The sequence below is a fragment of the Cygnus olor genome, chromosome 7, assembly GCF_009769625.2.
Source record: "Cygnus olor isolate bCygOlo1 chromosome 7, bCygOlo1.pri.v2, whole genome shotgun sequence".
Classification (NCBI taxonomy): Eukaryota; Metazoa; Chordata; class Aves; order Anseriformes; family Anatidae; genus Cygnus; species Cygnus olor.
Window position 1 is genome coordinate 25,088,924 of NC_049175.1, and position 18,357 is coordinate 25,107,280.

Consider the following 18,357-nt stretch of genomic DNA (forward strand, 5'->3'; position numbering starts at 1 on the left):
TCATTCTGTCTTTTTGATGTGTGCTCTCGGTTTGTCTCTGCAAATAGAAATGTTCCTGAACACACTGACATGGAGAGTCCTTCCTTTGTAGGCATTAAAAGTCAGTTGAGCAGCTGGGTCTGTGTTAGCAAAGTGGTAAATGAAGCTTTGGGGGAAGAAAACAACTTGTTTCTGGGTTCCTTTGGGGAAAGAATCTGCTCAAAGTCACCCCATTTGTTTCACATTTCACCAGAATTGTTCTTTCATAGCCCTTGGCTGTTATCAGTTATTCTGGATAAATGGCATTCCACATCTCTTCCAACTTATCTGCCACCCCAAAAGATGAATCCCACTTCATTTTACTTTATATGCGATGGGATTGTTTTTCTTCTTTGGCTGGCTATCTTGTGATTTGTGAAAAAACAGAGCCCTGGAGCACACCAGCATCTCTTAGACACGCATCTCAAAATTTTCACAAATTTATTTCAAATGCCAGTAAACTGCAATCCTTTTTTTTCCATGGATATTTGCAAACATTAATGAACTAAGTCTCACAGTCAATCCCATATGCTTGAGACATCTTATCCCTTATGTGGCTAGGCATCTGAGCTACTGATGGGTTTAAGTAAAACAGTTGGAAGCGTAACCCTGGTTTGCTATCACTGCCATGTGTCTTGGCTGCGGAAGAACTGCATCTCTCTTAACCTCTTTTCAGATAGAAAGAGATATTTTGTCCAGCAGCCAAAGGGAAATGCAAGCATCCTGGTGGAAAACAAGCTGTTTCAAAACCCTGGCTGCAAGCTACCCGCACATCACAGTTGTCAGCCAGGCTGCACATGCATAGTTACAGGGAATAAAATAGAAAGGACCTTCTGTTCCTATTCAGAAAGGTCTCTACCCATTCACCTACACCAAAGGATTGTCATCAGCTGCCAGTATTAATTTGTTCTCCTCTGTGGATTTCCAGCCAAAAGAAGGCAAAATAAATCTAATTCTATCCAGTAGAGGCACTTGCAATGCAAATGCTAGCCCATATATTACAAAGCATTAATGCAACCTGCTTCTAAATTACTTGGGGTAATTTTTGATTTTATTTTTCCCTCTTTTTCTTTAATTAACCTCTGGGAAGAGAAGATGAAATATCAGTTTGGGGAAAATCAAATATGAGAAACAAAGCCCTTTTTTATTTTGAGACTGTGCTTCCCTTGTAATAGCAGCTTATTTAAAGAGAAGCCTGGAATAACCCAGTTTAAGCAAAGCAAAGATCCCTACTGAAGCCAAACTGTGTGTGGGTGTGCTCTTGTCAGGTCTCCCAGAAGAGATGGGCAGGAACGGCTGTTAGTCAGACCTCACCCATTGCGGGAGATGTTGGTTATTCAGAAGCTGGCATTCTTCTTTGGCGCACCAGGGTAGAACCACTACTCTGGTGTACCAGGAGAGGGCTCATCCCATGGGGAAAATCCTGAAATAACCTCGGTTCCTGCTCTTTTGTTGTCATAAAAGAAAATCCCAAGGAGACATGGCTGGAAGAGGTGTGCCCTGCAAGGGTCTCACCCACGGGTTAGGAATGAGTCTCTGCCCCTCTTCCTCTTCTTGTTTTTCCACCTTGTGCCATGTTTGCGGCAGGTCCCAGGCTGGGATCAGGCAGTGTTGCTTCGTGCCGCTGTCAGGGGATTGTGTTATATGGGGTGGTCCCACCTCATGTCATTTGGAGCCTGGCTTGAAGCCACAACGCAGTCTTCAGGCCTGGTGCAGGCATAGCTCCTGTGGACGAATAGTCAATATGGGTCATAGCTTATTGTAATTTTTGCAGAGAATTCTCCGCATGCTCAGCTTTCTTACGGAGAATGGTCTCTTGACGCTGATAGGCTTCGTGTAGCACAGAAAGTTAAGCATATGTACAAATCTTTGCATTATCTCAGCTTACTTTTATAATCTGTTCAAGTAATGTGTTTTTTTTTTTTCTTCTCAGTATATTGCTCTTTGAAATTTCTATGGTAACAGTGTAGCTAAGAATATGTTAAATAAAAGTAATTTAAGCATAAAAGGCAGGTGCTTATGTTCCCTGGAAAAAGAAGTGAAATAAATTGAAAAAAAAAAGAAGTGAATAAATTGATGATTAGCTCTTGAAACAGCAGGTGAGACTAACAAAGAGGATAAGGTTCAATTCTGTTTCCACTGATGGGTACGAATACGTAAGCATCATCTTTCTTTGTTATATATCTATGGGTTTGATTTTTGATTATTTGTCTTGGAGATAATAAATGATTGTATGTTATTTATAGAAAACAGCATATGCCCAAGTTCTACACTGTGAAATCCATATCTGTACTGGTTTGCAGTAAGGACCAGACCACTAATGATTAATTATATGCAGGAATACAAATTAAATTTCATATGATGATAAATAAATTAGAACTGAACATAGCATTTGTTTCAAAGCAAAAAATATCTAGTTAGAAATTCATTTCCTAGATCTATGAGAACTGCTGTAGACAACGACCAGGATATGAAAACTCAGAGCCTGCATGGATATTGATTGGCACATTCGAGGTGTATTTCATATATTTACACTCTGCTTCCCCTCTCCAAGGAGACCCTCCCTTGGTCAATTCTTTCCATCGATTTTGAGTCCGCCTACTCAGAAGCTGAAAATGGTGGTGCTGGTGTGGACAGCACAAGAACAGCAATCAAATGCAAATACTTTTTAAGGCACTCTGCTCCCATATTTTAAAGGGGAAAATGTATTAATGGCAGCAGGTCTCTGATTTTCCCTTTTAAACATCTGAATCAAACCGGTAGCGATTTGCAAACTCCCGGGCACTTTCCATTCTCTCTGCAGTGACACCTCTTTTGTTTTCTCCTGCCCTTCCCTGCAGACAGCGAAATCATTCCTCCCGACTGCCTGCGGCCCCGCTCCTTCACTGCCATCCGCCGGCCCTCGCTGCGGCAGGAGACGGAGGATGCGCGCCTCTCGGTCAGCCTGTGCGACCTCAACCTGCAGGAGGAGAGCTTCCACGTGACGGCCACCACGTGCCCCATCCCGCAGAACTCCCTCAACTCCCAGCACTCCCACCTCCTCCCCTCCCAGCTCGAGAGCGACCTCCGCTTCCACCACCTCCGGGGAGCCCACGTCAAAATCCTCGATGACCAAACCGTGGCCCGCCTGGAACACGCCCGGGAGGAGAGGACTTTGGTTTTCACCAGCAGACCCCTTCGGATCAACGAGACCATTTTCGTCAAGATTAACAAGTCCAATGCCGCACGCACGGGGACGCTGTCCTACGGGGTGACGTCCTGCGACCCCAGCACCCTGCGCCCCAGCGACCTCCCCTATAACCCTGAGTCCCTGGTCGATCGGAAGGAGTTCTGGGCTGTCTGCCGGGTCCTGGTGTCCCTCCAGAGTGGAGACATCTTGGGATTTATGGTGAATTTGGACGGCGAGCTGCACCTGAGTCACAACGGTGCCAGCACCGGCATGCAGGTCTGCGTGGACTCTTCCCAGCCCCTCTGGATGTTCTTTGGTTTACACGGTGCCGTCATGCAGATCCGTTTGTTGGGTATGTCCGACCCCTGCCCTTCCCAAAGCCTCGTGCACAAACAGCAAGGTGGGACGTGCTGTGGGGAGGGGTAGTGGGAATGAATGAAAAAGCTCCCTCCCTACTCTAGGATCAGGTATAATTTTTTTTTTAAGGGAAAATAAAATAATGTACGTAGTGCATGGCTGCAGAGTTACAAGACATACCTCTTTCCACTTCTGTAGTATCTTTCATCTGACAGTCTCAAATCTTTTTTTCTGATAACGAATTAAGCTGCAGAGACCTCCAATGAGTACCGATGAGTCACCATTGACCTGGGAGAAGCAAGGAAGGGGGAGGAGAGGTGCTTTGGGACGAGATAATCCAGGGCATAGCCAGCAAGAAAAATGAGATCTGATTCCCTTTTCTGTGCATTAGCTCTCTGGCAAGTCTAAGTCCCCAGAAGCAGTCCCATTGCTTCCCCTAGGCTCATACGTGAGAGGCAGGCTGGAAGGCGGAGAGGAAGCCCCGTGCTTCATAATGCCAGATGTGCACAGAGCGTGGCACTGACCAGCACAACAGGAGAGGGGTTTCCTTCTTGTTGTGGTTTAACCCAGCAGGCAGCCAAGCACCACACAGCCGTTTGCTCACCCCCCACCCCTGTGGGATGGGGGAGAGAATCAGAAGAAAAAAAAAAAAAAGAAAGATAAAAGTGACTGATCCACTTTGTGTGTGGATATTGGGCAAGCGTCTTCACAAGGCCACAAGTGTAGGATGTAGTTGACCTTGAATTTGGACCTTATCATGGTTCTGCTGTCAGAAAGTAATTGATGGCTTCTGACAACATGATGTAATTCCTGGCCCTGTGCTAACTGGAGATTATTTGAAAGAGCTCCTTTCTTGTTTACACTGTTATACTCACAGACATTTAAGTACACATATGCTCCTTTTTGCTTCAAATCCTAACTATTAAAATACCCTTTTTGCCCAATAAGAAAAACTCAACCAACTAAAACCCAAACAAACACCTCTTTTCTTAGGATTTTTGGAGAGTCTTTGAAGATAAATTGTTATGAACACACATATCTGTCTGCAGGGTCCAGTTCACATTAACCACAGTCCAAAGTGCCCTAAACGATTTGCTTAAAGTTGACCATAGGCCTTTGCTGTCAGTGTTTTGTGGCTATTAAAGGATCACAGATGACAAATGTAATACTACGATTTATTTCTAGGAGCACAGGACTCAATCCCTGATAATTCAACCTGATTACATTTGCGGAGGGTACTGTATGTAATCCATGGCTAGCTCTGCTGTCCACCAACACATAATTTTGATAATGGTAGGTGAAGTCAAACAGATCCCAGTCCAAGCAGGAAGATTAAATGCTTCTTTATACGTAAGAAGGAAAACATCCTCAGGTCAATGGGCTTCTGGTAAAACTAAGTCATCGACCAGTACTCCCTTTCATATGAGATCACTAATTCTGGCACTTTTGCACAGAGTGAATAGCCTGTTTGTATGTAATAGGTCCTGAAACCGGTCAGAGAGGATGTGTCTCACCAGAAGATAGATTCATGTCCTCATACAGAATTCAACAGAGCACTGACTTGGGTGGTGCCCAAGTGGGCCTCCTGCATCCTGGGCAAACCTCCTGTTGAGCAAGTTACCTCCCAGTCACCATGGGTGTCCTCCCTACCTGCTCACAAGTTCTGCCCAAACTGGTACACTCCCAGTAAATGTTTTAGATAAATCCATGTTTTCCAATGGAAATCTGCTGAGCTGGAAAACTCCACACTACCTGTATTTGTATGCACATAACAGACGTCTCCTGGCCTCTGTCACTGGAGGAGAAGCTGAAAATGGGTTATTGTTCTTACGTGAGATGCAAATGAAGATAACTGAACCTGCTGACCTTGCCTTGCTCAAGGTAAGGGTAGGACCTTGCGGGGCATACAGCTTTAGCTACGTCAGCTTGGGCAGCAGGCTGCTGTGTCCCAGTTAAAAGCTATGAAATAGGAGCTTGCCTGTAATCTTTAACAAGTGTTCAAATACAAACCAAGCTTTTCAGACCTATTTTTCCAGTATAATAATGCTGGAAGCACTACATTCCCAGTATCAGCACAGTGCTGCTGCCCAGAAAACTGCCGGTGCTGTCTCACCACTGCGCATCTCTGCACCTGCAGTAATTATATAGATCATCAATACCCTGATAGAAGGCAAAGAAAATAATGAACTTCCATCTCTAGCTTTTGCAGTGCTATTAGGGAGGTGATGTGCAATGTTTGCACAGCAGTGGAACAGATTATGGCACTTGCCATAATATCTGTCATTATAATATTAGAAAATGTAAGAAGAATATAAAGTGTTCATCTTTCTAATGACAAGCTCCGTCTTCAGAATGCAAGCAGGAATAATTTTGTGTGATCTATCTTTTGTAGTTTGAGCTTTATATCACAGGAAAAGACATGTTTATAGTCATCTTTTCTAGCTTTAATGGAAAACGTGAAGTTCCATGTCCTTGAAAGAAATGAGACAGAAATACTGCAAGAGGCATAATTGTACCAAACCTATCTTATATAGCAGATGTCATTCTTCTTCTGGGGGCATGTCATTATTGGAATAATCAAAGCACTGTTATGCAGTATTAAAAGAACATCACACACACACAGTGAACCATAAAACACAGCAAATGAAAGTTGCTGTTTCTGCTTCTTCTCCATCTTTTCTGCTTTTCTGGGAGGATGGAGAATGTGGAAAGCAACAACACCACCCTTGAATCTAGAGAAGGTTTATTTTTGATTTGGGGAACCAAATCAAGGAAGGCTCATGGTATTTCACTGAGTAATACAGTTCACAACCTGAGATTAGTTATTTGATCCTGATCCAGAGAAGGACCAAGCTCAGGGCTCTCCTGGCTAGTGGCTTTACTGTGGAAGCTGTTGTTTGCTGCCAGCAGCTGTTCCATGGTATTGGTACAGCATTTCCTAATCTAAATATCAGGGGAGACCATCTCTACCCAGGCTGATGGTCTTACAGCACTCTATAGGAGAGCAGGGCAGTGTGAGGTTGGTTTGATAGTAAAGAATTCTGACTTTTGTTCCAGTCTTATCAGCCTGGCATCTTATGCTGGCAATGTGTTTGCTTCAGGAGAAAAAAAAAGCAGAAAATGAAGATGATGTTGGAAACTTTTTTTTTTTTTTTTTTGCCTCCCTACCACATGGAAAATAAATGAAACCCAAGCACCACTATAGCATGATGAGAGACCACAGCCATCTTCAAAGGGAGGTGGAAGGATGTCAATGTTATTGCAAACAAAAGGTTAAAAGGCAACTTTACTACATGGAGGGAAGATAAATGAAAGAGGAAAGTGCATTAATGTAGCAGATACTGGCATAAGAATATCAAGCTGCTGGCAAATGAAGGGACACATTTAAATTAGACATAAGTGAGGGTAATTAGCTACAGGAACGAGCTATTGAGGGAGGCAATAGATCTTTTTGTCAGTATTGGAAGCATTTCTAAATATTTTATATGTAAAGTGCTGGTCTTGATTCAGAAATTCTGTGGGTTATGTATGTAGGACAGCCAAACTGAAACCCAGATCATCAGGCATGTAGAAATGAAACAGTTTGCACATCCTTCAGGAATTCTGTTAGTTCTGGTTTGGGTTGTTTTGTTTTGTTTTGTTTTGTTTTGTTTTCAGGCATTGTTCCTGTACAGTAGACAAAAACAGCCTATTAAAGTTTATTTACTGTTTTCAGCTTTTGCTGGTAAGCGTTTGGACTCTCACACAGTTTTAGCAACAGCTTTGAAAGACTGAAACGAGCCAGTCTGGATACATTGGTCTGGTTTTGGTGGTGTAATTCATTTATGAAGTTAAATTGATCAACCCCATAAGGGTTTAAAATGTATGACTCATGTCTGGAGGAGCTATCACAGCAACAAGTTTATATATTTAGTATTTGGGGAGCCAAATGGTTGGGGAGATTCTTTCATTTTCTTGTGTCTCAGAGTGAATCACCAGAACGTAAAACATCATCCTTCTTCTCCTTTATATTTTTGCATGTGTCTGTGTGTGTGGTTTCCTTTGTGAATTTCATCCTTTCCAGTAATATTGAAGTCTTCTTTTGAGCAATGACATGATATGTTCCATCAGCAGTTGTACTGATGAAGCTGAGTTGCCAGCTTATCTGTGTCCTGTCCGCATATGCACTTCAGTATCTCCAGCCCCTCTGCAACAGCTGCTCAATTTTGCAGCTCCCTGGATGCATCCTCATGCTGACCAAGAGCCTGCATTTGGTGTGGGTACGTGTATTCACATCCATGCTGTGTAAATGCAGAGCGTGCATGGGCTAAGCTCTCCTGCCTCCTTTACAGTGTGCATTGAGCTGGAACGCCTTCTTAGGCACCCACTGCAAGATATTTAGAAATCAATTGTTGCTGAGGTTTCCATCCTCCTTTCAGACTTCGCTGAACTTTGTCAATGGGCTCAGAGCAGGGAAGGGGCAGGGGGCAAGAGCTGACCAGGACAGAACAACTGTGAATCCCTGGGTCCTTGGGATTTCCTGCAGCAGCAGTCAGCAAAATGGGAATAAGGGGCTTAAGGAGGACACTGTGAAAGCACATGAAAAATGAGGGAAGAGAGTTAATAATCGGTTCCTCTTCAGAAGAAGTCCTCTTGTATTAATAGATGCCTCTTTAGAAACCTTCCTCTTGTATGTGGTTTTATCTTTGCAAGTGAAGTACATATTGCTAATGTTAAGTTGGAAGACCTACACAGGAGCATGACATTGCCCAGAACTTCTGAGCTTGATTCTAGCCCTGCGTAGATCTCTCCATTCATGTCCTGTTTTCCATTTAATGCTTTGAAGGAGAATTAGCACAAAGGGAAACTGTATTGTGAGAGTGGTCAAAGTGCTTACAACTTGTCTCTTGGAAAACAGCATGGTCATGGAGAGTTGGATGCAGTCAGATGCTTGTCTCTTGGGGTCAGCGTCAGCAGTGTCAGAATTAGTACCTGCTTGTGGCTTGTGCCATCCAGCTAAAGATCTTGTCACATGTGACACACGGACCCACTCCTGCCATGGGTAAGTCAGCGAGCATTAACCCGTGTGCTGAGCTATCAGCCAGCATCTGGGCAGAGGCTGGGTAAAGCAAACAGACCTCCTCCAAGTGACAGCCCCAGGGCATGCGAATATCTCGCCCTCTCTACGCTTTCCTCCGTAAGAGTAAAAGTGATTATCGTGACTAGGATAATAAACTATCCCTGGATGCAATGAGATGTTCATAAAAAGTGATGTATAGATATCCCTTATCTCATAACGTCTTTGCCTGCCTACAGTGAATATACAGGATAGGGGATCATGTACAGGTCTCTTTGAATTACAGCTCATCTGTCAGGAGATAAAATCTGCCTATTCTGTGAACCAGCACTGGCAAATGTTAGTTATTGTGGCTACTGAGAGAGTGACATAGCAGACTAAACTCTTGCTTTTCCTTCTTTTTCAAACCCCTTTTCATCCAGCAGCGTGTCCCATAGAAATCAGAGCAGTGCTGGCCAAGAAAAGTGGAAGTATTTATCTCCTGTATGTATCTGCCACCCTATTTATACACGTCCCTCCAGGCAGAGCATAGCGCTGGAGCAGCTGGGTTAGGCAGCAGTTTTCCTTGTGCTCACAGAACCACTTTTGCTGTAGTCTCCCAATTACCCTGAGTCCAAGGGCCTTTTTGAGATGGAGCCGGAAAAGGCACGGTTTATGAACAGGACCCTTTTTGGTCAGAGTAATTAATACCTGTGCTCTTTTAGAGGGCTTTTTATTTTCTTAAACAAGATGAAAGCTCCAATTCTCATTCTTCATACATTTCAGCTACTTAATCCAGGCTCAGTTTTGACCTCTTGTTGATCCAAGCATTTGTCTGGGTGCTTTGTTGGTCTAGAAAGTGAGATGGAGCCCCCTTCGAGGCCCTTCCACTTCGGTTCAGCTAGATGCTCATCACACTGTGTCCATGCCCGCAGGACTTTTCAGGATGAAGTGCTGATTAACCACTGAACTTCACCCTTCGGGTCAGGAGGGACACCAGATGGCCTGTAAGTTTGCCAGGTGCTCTTTGGCTTCAGACAGCATTTTGGGCTGTAGCGTCTGGAGCTTTCATTTCTCCTGCTTAACTGCACAGCAAATAATGGATGTGCTGGTGCCCTGCTGCCCTTCTGGACACAGCAGACAGCAATACTCTAGAGAAACTGTAAAGCACACTCCTTCTCTGATCCACAAGAAAGTCTGAACTGTTCTACGTGTGATTTGTTATCTAACTTCTGCTTCCCGAAACCGTGGTTAAGTCTGACACCCATCTGCAAACATAAGCCTTCTGGTTTTGCATGCAGAATCTGCCAGGCTGCTTTTTGACCTTTTTCTGGACATTTCTGTAGCACAATGCAAAATTCCTTGTGTTTTCACGGCCTCGCAAAGGACAAAATGTAGCATTGTTCTGCTCAGAAATGCAGTATTGTTCTGTTCAGAATTAAAATCGCCCAGGAGATGTTGAATGCAAAACTCCCCATGGATCATCAACTGATGTCAGTCACCTGAGAGGTAGAGATGAACTGCAGTACAGAGCCCGGGCTCTGAGAGCGTGGTTGGCCACAAACAGTGAGCCCAAGGGGAAGGAAGCTCTGGCTTCTGGTCAATGCTGTATTGTTCCCATCACCGTGGGAACATAACAACTGGCTGTGTAAATACATGTGTTTTATAGCATTCAGAAGTGATGGATATGATTACATCCTTCCCTAGCATTATTGTTGATCTTTAACTACCATGTGCCCATGCAGCTACAGGTGCTTTGTTCCTCTGTTTTACCATGATGTATTCAAAAGTCCCTCTTGTGCAAGACCTGGGTGGCCCCATGGGACAGAATAGCTCTCCTGCAGCCTTGACTGGAGGCAAGAAAATGTGATAATATGCATAAATTTACATGGCTACCCTTTGGAACAGAGAGCGTGCTGAGGGAACAGCTGTTATTTTAGCACTGAGACAAGCTCGCTAAAACCGTGGTTGGTGTTTGCAGCTCTCTCTACAGCTGATGGAGCATTTGCATTAGTGAAAGCCAGTTACTGAAATATAATGTAGAAGAATTTAGGCCTTGCAAAGCTTGTCTTTATAAGGCCCACCTTTTTGTGGATGTACCACTGAAGGAATACCAAGATTTCCGGTATCGGTGTCAAGTGAGAGATCTGTCTGGTGAATATCAAGAGAAACCTTGTCTCACTTTCTGAGAAGACAGGGGAAAGAACCCAGGAGATCTCAGTACACTGTGTCCTGCCACGAGATTGCAAGGTCAAGGGAAGGCACATTAGTGTACAGTTCCAGGTTTCTGACTGCATCTTCAGTATTGGCTTTTGCTCTTGTAATATGCAAAACAGCTGTGTAATTCCACCAAAGTCTGCATTCTGTAATGAATATAGGTATGTATCTACTCTTTTTTTTTTTCTGTAATGGAAGGGTGAACAGAGGAAAAAAATGAAGTGGTAAAGTTCCACGCAGGCTACATCCAGGAGCAGAAAACTATGAGACTTTTCATTAAAAAATAGTAAGGACTGAAACTGAGGTCCTACAAGAGTCTTGCATATGGTTATTTACCACAGGTTGTCATGTACTAGGGGTCAGTATAAGGCCAAAGATCTGTAGCAGGTAAGATTAAGTGAAGATATGACACTTTACAGGGTTACGTTGCTGTAGTATCCAGTCTCTGTAACCTCTCAGCTTGCTCACAGCGTAGGAGCACGTGTGTTATGGGACAGACCTCCACAGTCAGCTGTTTACATGAGCTCAGTACCCACAGATTTTTGTGCCAGATTTTTCAAAGAGCCTTAATTCCATCGAGATAACAAAATCAATGGCCCTCATACATGCACAGTGTTAAACGTGAGAACATATATTGAATAGATTTTGAGATAGGAAAATTATTTTAGCTGACAGGCTTAAAAATCTGGTTCCCAACAAATAGAAATCAAATTGAGAGTTTTGTAAGACAGCTAAATGAATGGGACTGCCAGGTGCTCACTGGACTAAAATGTATGAGAAGTGCATGGTTCTCTTGTGCACCTTTAAAAGTGCCAATTGAAAGCTGCAGCCAGATTTCAGCATCTGATCTAGTCATTTACACTGCGTGCTGGAAGCTCTGGAACCTGCGGACGCATGGAACAACATTGAAAATCTGTGATTACTATTGGTAATTATCTGGTCTTTATTAGCTGTTGTATTTATGCAACAGATGTGTTAAAACAAGAAAGGGATATCAACATATGTGCAAGTAAGTATGTTGTGTAAGACTTTATCTTTCTTAGAAGCTATGGCAGGATGCTCCCCTATTTTTTCTTTCAGGTACAATGTTTACTTAAGATCCTGGCATAGTCCTTGTGATGGGTATGGGTGGGGAAGGCCCGTTAAAGTTGGACAGCAGTGGTCATTTACTGATAGCATCCTGTGAGCCAGGAAAAACGAAGTTTAAGTTGGGTGAGTTCAAAGGCTAGCCCTGGAGTGCAGGCAGTGGGTATACGTTATTTTTATAATATTTGTGAAATAGTCATTAACAGCCTAGACAAGTAATGCAATTAGCAGGAAGTGAATGAACCACATGAGGTGGTGCTTGCCATAGGCCCCTGGTATTGCCAGAAACCCTTCTGGGGGCAGAAGTCATACTATTCATTCCTGTTGGTAGCCAGCAAAGCCTGGGTTTCGCTGGTTGGTTTGCTTCTTTCTTCCTTGAAAGCAAAGTCTCCAGGCTATGCAATACTGCATTTCCACTTCAAAGCAGCAGAGATTTTCAGCCTGTGGAGCCTGGTGTCTGCAAGAATTCCATGAGTACAGTCCCAGTGCTCCAAAAGAAACATTGTGCTTGCAGGCCTCCTGGTTAGGATCCGAAAAAGTGCAGTGGGATCATATAATGTTGAATTTAATTATGAGGGGGAAAGGAATAAGAGAGGAAGACAGAGATTTAGTAAAATGGGTAGTCTTTTGTCTCCTTATGATCATGAACACTTCTCCCCATCTGAGACAGCACAAGAAATACTGTGTTCAAATCCCCCAAAATTGCTGGGCACCTTTCACTGACTGATAGATGTTTTTCATAATAGGATGGAGTTCAGCCCGTTGTCATTATATGAGTCCCATGAATGGCCTTGCCCTTCTATCTCTTCCCTCAGGAACAGATACCAGATGAAGAAATACATTATGAACACCTTGAAATGGCACTCATTCATTCTTCCGAAGACAGCAGTAATAAGGAAGCAACCTACGCTTTGGTATTACTGTTCTGTTCTCACCATCTCAGCTGGAGTTGGAGTCTGGGAGTCTGCATGTGCTGCTTGCTAGCAGTGGGTTGGGAGAGCTGCTGAACAGATTCGTGGCAGCTACTGCCTGCTCCAGGTCACAGAAATGCCCTGGGTATTTACTTGCAGTGTAGCAAATGTCCCTGAGCACGTTCAGAAGGAGAATACAGACAGCACATTGCTACTACCCACCTGGTTTTGCTGTTGTGGTTGTTTTCTGATATTCTCTCTGGGGCCTACACAGTAATAAGTACTATTCTTAGAACTTTGTTATGAGAAAGAAATGTACAAATAATATTGTTATAAATGAGAGAGTTAAGGGGGGAATGTTAATTGGCAAATTTCATGTATTTTTAGGGAATATTGCCATTGTATCTGTCCTGTTTGCCGACTTAAAAACTTCAGTGGCACAGCTTTCCATAGACAGCTGCCATTAAGAGATGAGCAAAAAGATGTATTTTTAAAAGCTGGGACAGCCCCAGGGGGTATCCCCAGAGAGCAGAATGCAATGTTCTGGGAAACCACCCTGTTCACCACAACAGACAAAGACAGCCAACAGCATCTCCGACGGCCACAGCTGCTGCATTTTAGTCACTTTTAAGATCTTCTATAAAAGGGCAGTTATGGATACAGATAACCACTCTCACAAAAATTGTAAATGCTGGATGGTATCCCAAGGGTTGACCTACCTCACCTTACTTTTCTTTAAGCACTCCAATGCTGGAGATGCCGTAATCTCTCTAGGAAGTCCGACTGCTTTACAGTGCTTCACTGTCTATATAATGTCCAACCCAAATGCCTTAACATTCAGCTTATGCCTTAGGAATGCCAGGATTTCTTGTCTTAAGCAGAATTTTCACGGAGAACAGATTGTTTCTTCCCTCTTTTTAGCAGCCTGTGAAAGCTGTTATCATCTTGAAATCATAGAATCATACAACATTTTAGGTCACATGGGACCCCTGGGAATTATCTTCTCCAACCTCCTGCTCATAAGCAGGGCTAAGTGCCAAGTGAGCACAAGACCATGACCAGTTGAGTTTTTTAAGTGCTCCCAGGGTCAGAGATACCACAGTGCCTTCAGGCCCCTGCTCCAGAGCTTAACCACCCTCGTATGACCCTGGATTGGTGTAACCTTTCCATAACAGGATGGCATTGCTGATTTATGGTTATCTGGTGACCTCCAGCAATCCCCAGGCCTTTTTCTTTAAGACAGCTGTATTTCTCATTGAATGGTCCAATGCCCTGGCCTGTATTTTCGTAGCTGATTATCTCTGCTTAAGTGTTATAGTTCTCTTTCCATCCTATCGAATGCCTTCCCTTTTCTTTCTGACTCTAATTCTGGTTTGGCAAGACCATTTTGAGTTAAAAACCACTAGCATACTAGCAGCCTTTCCCCACATGAGGCTGTCTGTACACTCCATGTTCATACGCTCTTCTACTGAAAATATAATACTCTCTTTCCTTTTGTGGGTGGACATACAGGTTCACTTATTTACACCTCTCCCACAGTGATGACACAGAATTGCAGAGAAAGAGTCAAACTACATTGAATTTTCCTAATGTTAGTGCTGCAAAAATAAACCACCAAATGGAATCGATTCAAAATCTGCTTAAAGGTGATTCTGGTGTGTTCAGCACGTTTGAGATCAAGCATGAGGCAAGTTAGCAGCATAGACAAGTTATCTGGGAGCTTTATAGAGAGGTAAAATGCTTTTAAATAAATACCTAAAAAGATATATATATATATATATATATATATATTTTAAATCATGGATTGAAAGCTAGCTTTTGGTAGGAGCTCTGTGCACACAGTGAGCGTGTTTGGCCTTGAGCACATGTATCTGGTTTTAGTTAAGCCAGGCTGGCCACACTCATTCCACCCTGCACATGATCTCATTCCGTACTCCTTGTCATGGTGTCTGCACACCATCCAGCAATATATTAGCAGCGTGAGTAACTTGTCTTATGTTGATTATCCTGTCACCAAGGGAGAAGCGTGTCTTGTCTGGTAGGGAACTCAGATTGTTCTAAACAAAGCTCTATACTTACGCTGGAGAAAAGTCAAAAACTGTGCCTTGCATTAGAAGAAAGAGCTGGGAAGGGGTGTGCTGGCCCTTGGGCCTTGGGCAGGGCCATGCTGGGGTGCAGCCCTGCCACTCAGCCAGAGCAGACTGCAGATCCTGCACTGAAGAACTCTCCTTGCACTGCAGAAAGGCCGTTTGCACTGGTGCCAGCAGGCTTCATCAGTTCATGTCTGTGAAACTTGGGGCACCTCCAAATTCCCCTATCAGCCCAGGAAAAAGTGCTCTTAATAGGCTTTATTTTGCATTTAATGAAATGACCAGGTTGGTGTTGGAGATGCAACATGCTGTGTGTCAGCTGAATGGAAGAAATGTCTCTGGGCTGCAGGGAGAAGAGGGAAGGCTTGAAAAACTTGTTCAGCTGTTCAGCCTTCGCGTTTGTTCTGTGTGCAGTGAGTGAGCTGAAATCCGTGCCCCTGCTGGGCCTGTTTACAGCATGTGTTACCCACAGGGCAAGTTTTCTGCTACGGTCATCTGTCAGATTGGAGGAGAGGAGACATTGCTAGTGGCTGTCATTAGAGGCTGCATCATTTTGCATATTTACTGAGCCAAGCTTCAGCCTCAGTTCCCATCCCTGAGAAAAAGGAGGTACTTAGCTGCAGCATCTCAAGTGTGAGAGTCGCAAAGCCTTTTACAAAGGTTAATTCTCCTTCAGATTGTGCCTGTGAGCAAAGTGCTCCTGATTTGAAGAACGGTGAAACTGAGGGACTGAAGGCTGAAGCACGTTGTTTATTCTCCTGTATGCAGACCTCAGAACAGATTTTAACCCGAACGTGCTCCCTGCTGACCTCCTGGTCCCTGTGCCACACTTGAACTACTCGGTCTTGGTGTGCTGCAAAGGGCAGGAGGATCTGGCATCTGCTGCTGCTGTGCTTTTGCTTTTTTTGCACAATCCGGAGCTGACACTTGGAGTTCCCGCTTCCTGGATTTGGTCCTCACTGGCTCGCTAGTCACCCTGCAAATAGGAACAGAAGGACCCATTCTACAGAAGGAAAAACAGGGTTTTTCTGGCCTCCAACTGCTGCTTTTTCTCTGGAGAGTAACTCCCGACCCATCAAGGACACTGCGGCTCCAAGCCCTCTGTGTCTCTGGGCTCCTTATAAGGCCACACGGAGAAGCCGTGGTGTTTTAGTGCTGATTTGGAGTTACCCCAGCTTCTCAGCTGGCAGGGAGAAACTTTAAAACTGCAGATAAAACTTGTTCTTGCCACCAAGAAACCATATCTCGGTTCGTGCACGTGTGTGCTGCTGTCTCACCACTGTGTTATTGAAGCCCAGGCTGTATCGTTTACAATGAATCTCTTACAAAAACCTTTGCAGCAGCCAGAATGTTAAGCATTCCCATTTCTTTTTTTCCTTCTGGAAAGGATTTTTAAGATGCTTGTTATTCTAACAGCAGAAGGGAGGATGCAGAGCAGGCCGGGGGGCAGAGCTGGCTTCTCTGGCAAACAGCACATTAACCCAGAGCTGATGGTGAGCACTGAGAGCAGGAGGCAGCAGAGCTGGGGACACATAGAAAAGATGTCAAGGAGCTCTGCATACTTCAGCCATCACATTCAGACGTACAGGGATAAAACATTGCTGATTTGAGGGGGATGTCCTTGCTCATCCCAGATTCTAATGCATTCGGGTTGCTTCTCTCTTGGCTGGCCCGAAGTGATTTCTACCCACATTTCTGTCCTCACCTGCTATCCCCTCTTCTGACACCCTAGAAAAGAGGCAGGGCAGTTAACAGATCTGTTTTCCTGATCAGTAAACCCTCACGTTTGTGTCTAGGAAGTCCTTGGGTGACTTAGCATGAATTTATCAGAGCCTGGGATGTATTTTACTCTGGGTTAGCATAAAGTGCTTTGACAAGGTGATACGTTCTTGTGCTGGAGCCTAGCCCACCCTGGTGCAGGCTTTGTCCTCTACTGGCTACAAGCCCATCACTGGATATAGTGCTGAGGGCACATATGAGCATGAGACCATACAGAAAATAACTGCACTTAATGATCTGAGACACATTAAAGGGCAGAAACAAAGGGTTACGATGGCTAAAGGAACAGCAGCTAATTTCAGGGGCTGTGGGACTTCTGGGCCAGCTGCTAGCATTTGAAAAGGTGTGTGAATTTTTTTCTTCTTTATCTCTTCCCTAGATTTCAAGCTGATAAGACATGAGTCCTGATAAGCATCGAGAGCTGCACCCCCAGCCACACATCCTCAGGCCTTGTCAGACCCGGTCTTTAAAAGTAATTGTTGGTTTCTTTTCTCACGGTGCAGGTTCCACTATATTAGCCGAGCGTCTGGGGCCATCCACACCAAGCTCACCCACGTCAACACCCAATTCCCCGACCATCCTCTGCAGTGGTGTCTCTGACCCCATACTGTCGACATGTGGCTCTGGCCCACTCTGCAGCTCTATCAGTGGTAAGTGTGGTAAGATTTCTCTGTCCTCCTTTCCTCTGCCTCCCCTTGCCTGGTCTTGCTCTGCCTCCCTTCATGGTCTCTGACTTGTCTCCCAGAAGGGCTCTAAAAACACAGTGATCAACAGAGGCTCTTGTCAGCTCCCTTAGGGAGGAAGGGAGAGCCTCTGCAAAGTCTATTTTCAGTCGGTCTTACGTGAAAGCTGCTTAGATGCCTAGACAGCAATATTTCTCCAACCCTTTTCATCATGAAAGGTCCCAGGGGAGGCAGCAAAGTTTCTGTTATGTTCATGGCCCTGTGACGCACAGCTCCTCCTGGAGCACTGTGTTACAGTGACACATTGCATGCTAACTTGATTGGAGCTCTGAATATGCCTAATCCCCCCCTTTCCCTCTCCACACACCGACACTACCCGTTTCAGAAAAAGGCAGGTATTTCTAACATGCCAATGAATTCCAGTAGGACTTAGATAAAATATACATGCGGTACAAATGATAGGATGTTTTGAAGCATTTCTAAAACCCCAGGGACCTGCATGATCCCAGGGCTGTATAATTTACCAAATCCTTATCACTGTTGTCCTAACCGAGGCTGTTCTTCTTTGAAGGTAAAAAGGTACTTTCAGTGTCAGGTCTAATAACTTGTGAGAGCAAATATTAAGATTTTTAATGGTTTTTGGGGGAATAGAAAAAGAAATTCTCTCATTATCTTGCTACCTCATCTGGCTTCATGGGGAGGCTTTGTCACAGGTGTGTACTATAAGCATAATTACTGCAGCCTCTTGCAGCTCTTGTAGCAGTGTGCCCTATATGAGCTAAATGCAGTCCATGTCAGCACCACCTCACCCCTCTGTTGGAGGATCCACCACGTGGATGGGGTGATTTGTAGCCAGGCACCATAAACCCAGATCCCTATATCGGACTTAAAGATGAAGCACTGCTTGTCTTGGGAGCTGCTGCCACCATGTGCCACCTAGCCTCTCCTTTTTCAAAGCAGATGGCTTGATCCACCCTTTCTAATTTTTCCTCCTTTGTTAATATTTAGACAG

General features: G+C 44.3%; 1 protein-coding gene across 4 annotated transcripts in view; it reads left to right on the forward strand.

The window, feature by feature from the left end:
* NEURL1 (neuralized E3 ubiquitin protein ligase 1) overlaps positions 1–18,357 on the forward strand; it is a 155,254-nt gene that overhangs the window by 129,220 nt on the left and 7,677 nt on the right. For all 4 annotated transcript variants that reach the window (XM_040564099.1, XM_040564098.1, XM_040564101.1 and 1 more), the window contains exons 4-5: positions 2,859–3,539; positions 17,166–17,312. In XM_040564099.1, the coding sequence (XP_040420033.1) occupies positions 2,859–3,539; positions 17,166–17,312 (828 nt within the window). The remainder of the gene's footprint in view (positions 1–2,858; positions 3,540–17,165; positions 17,313–18,357) is intronic.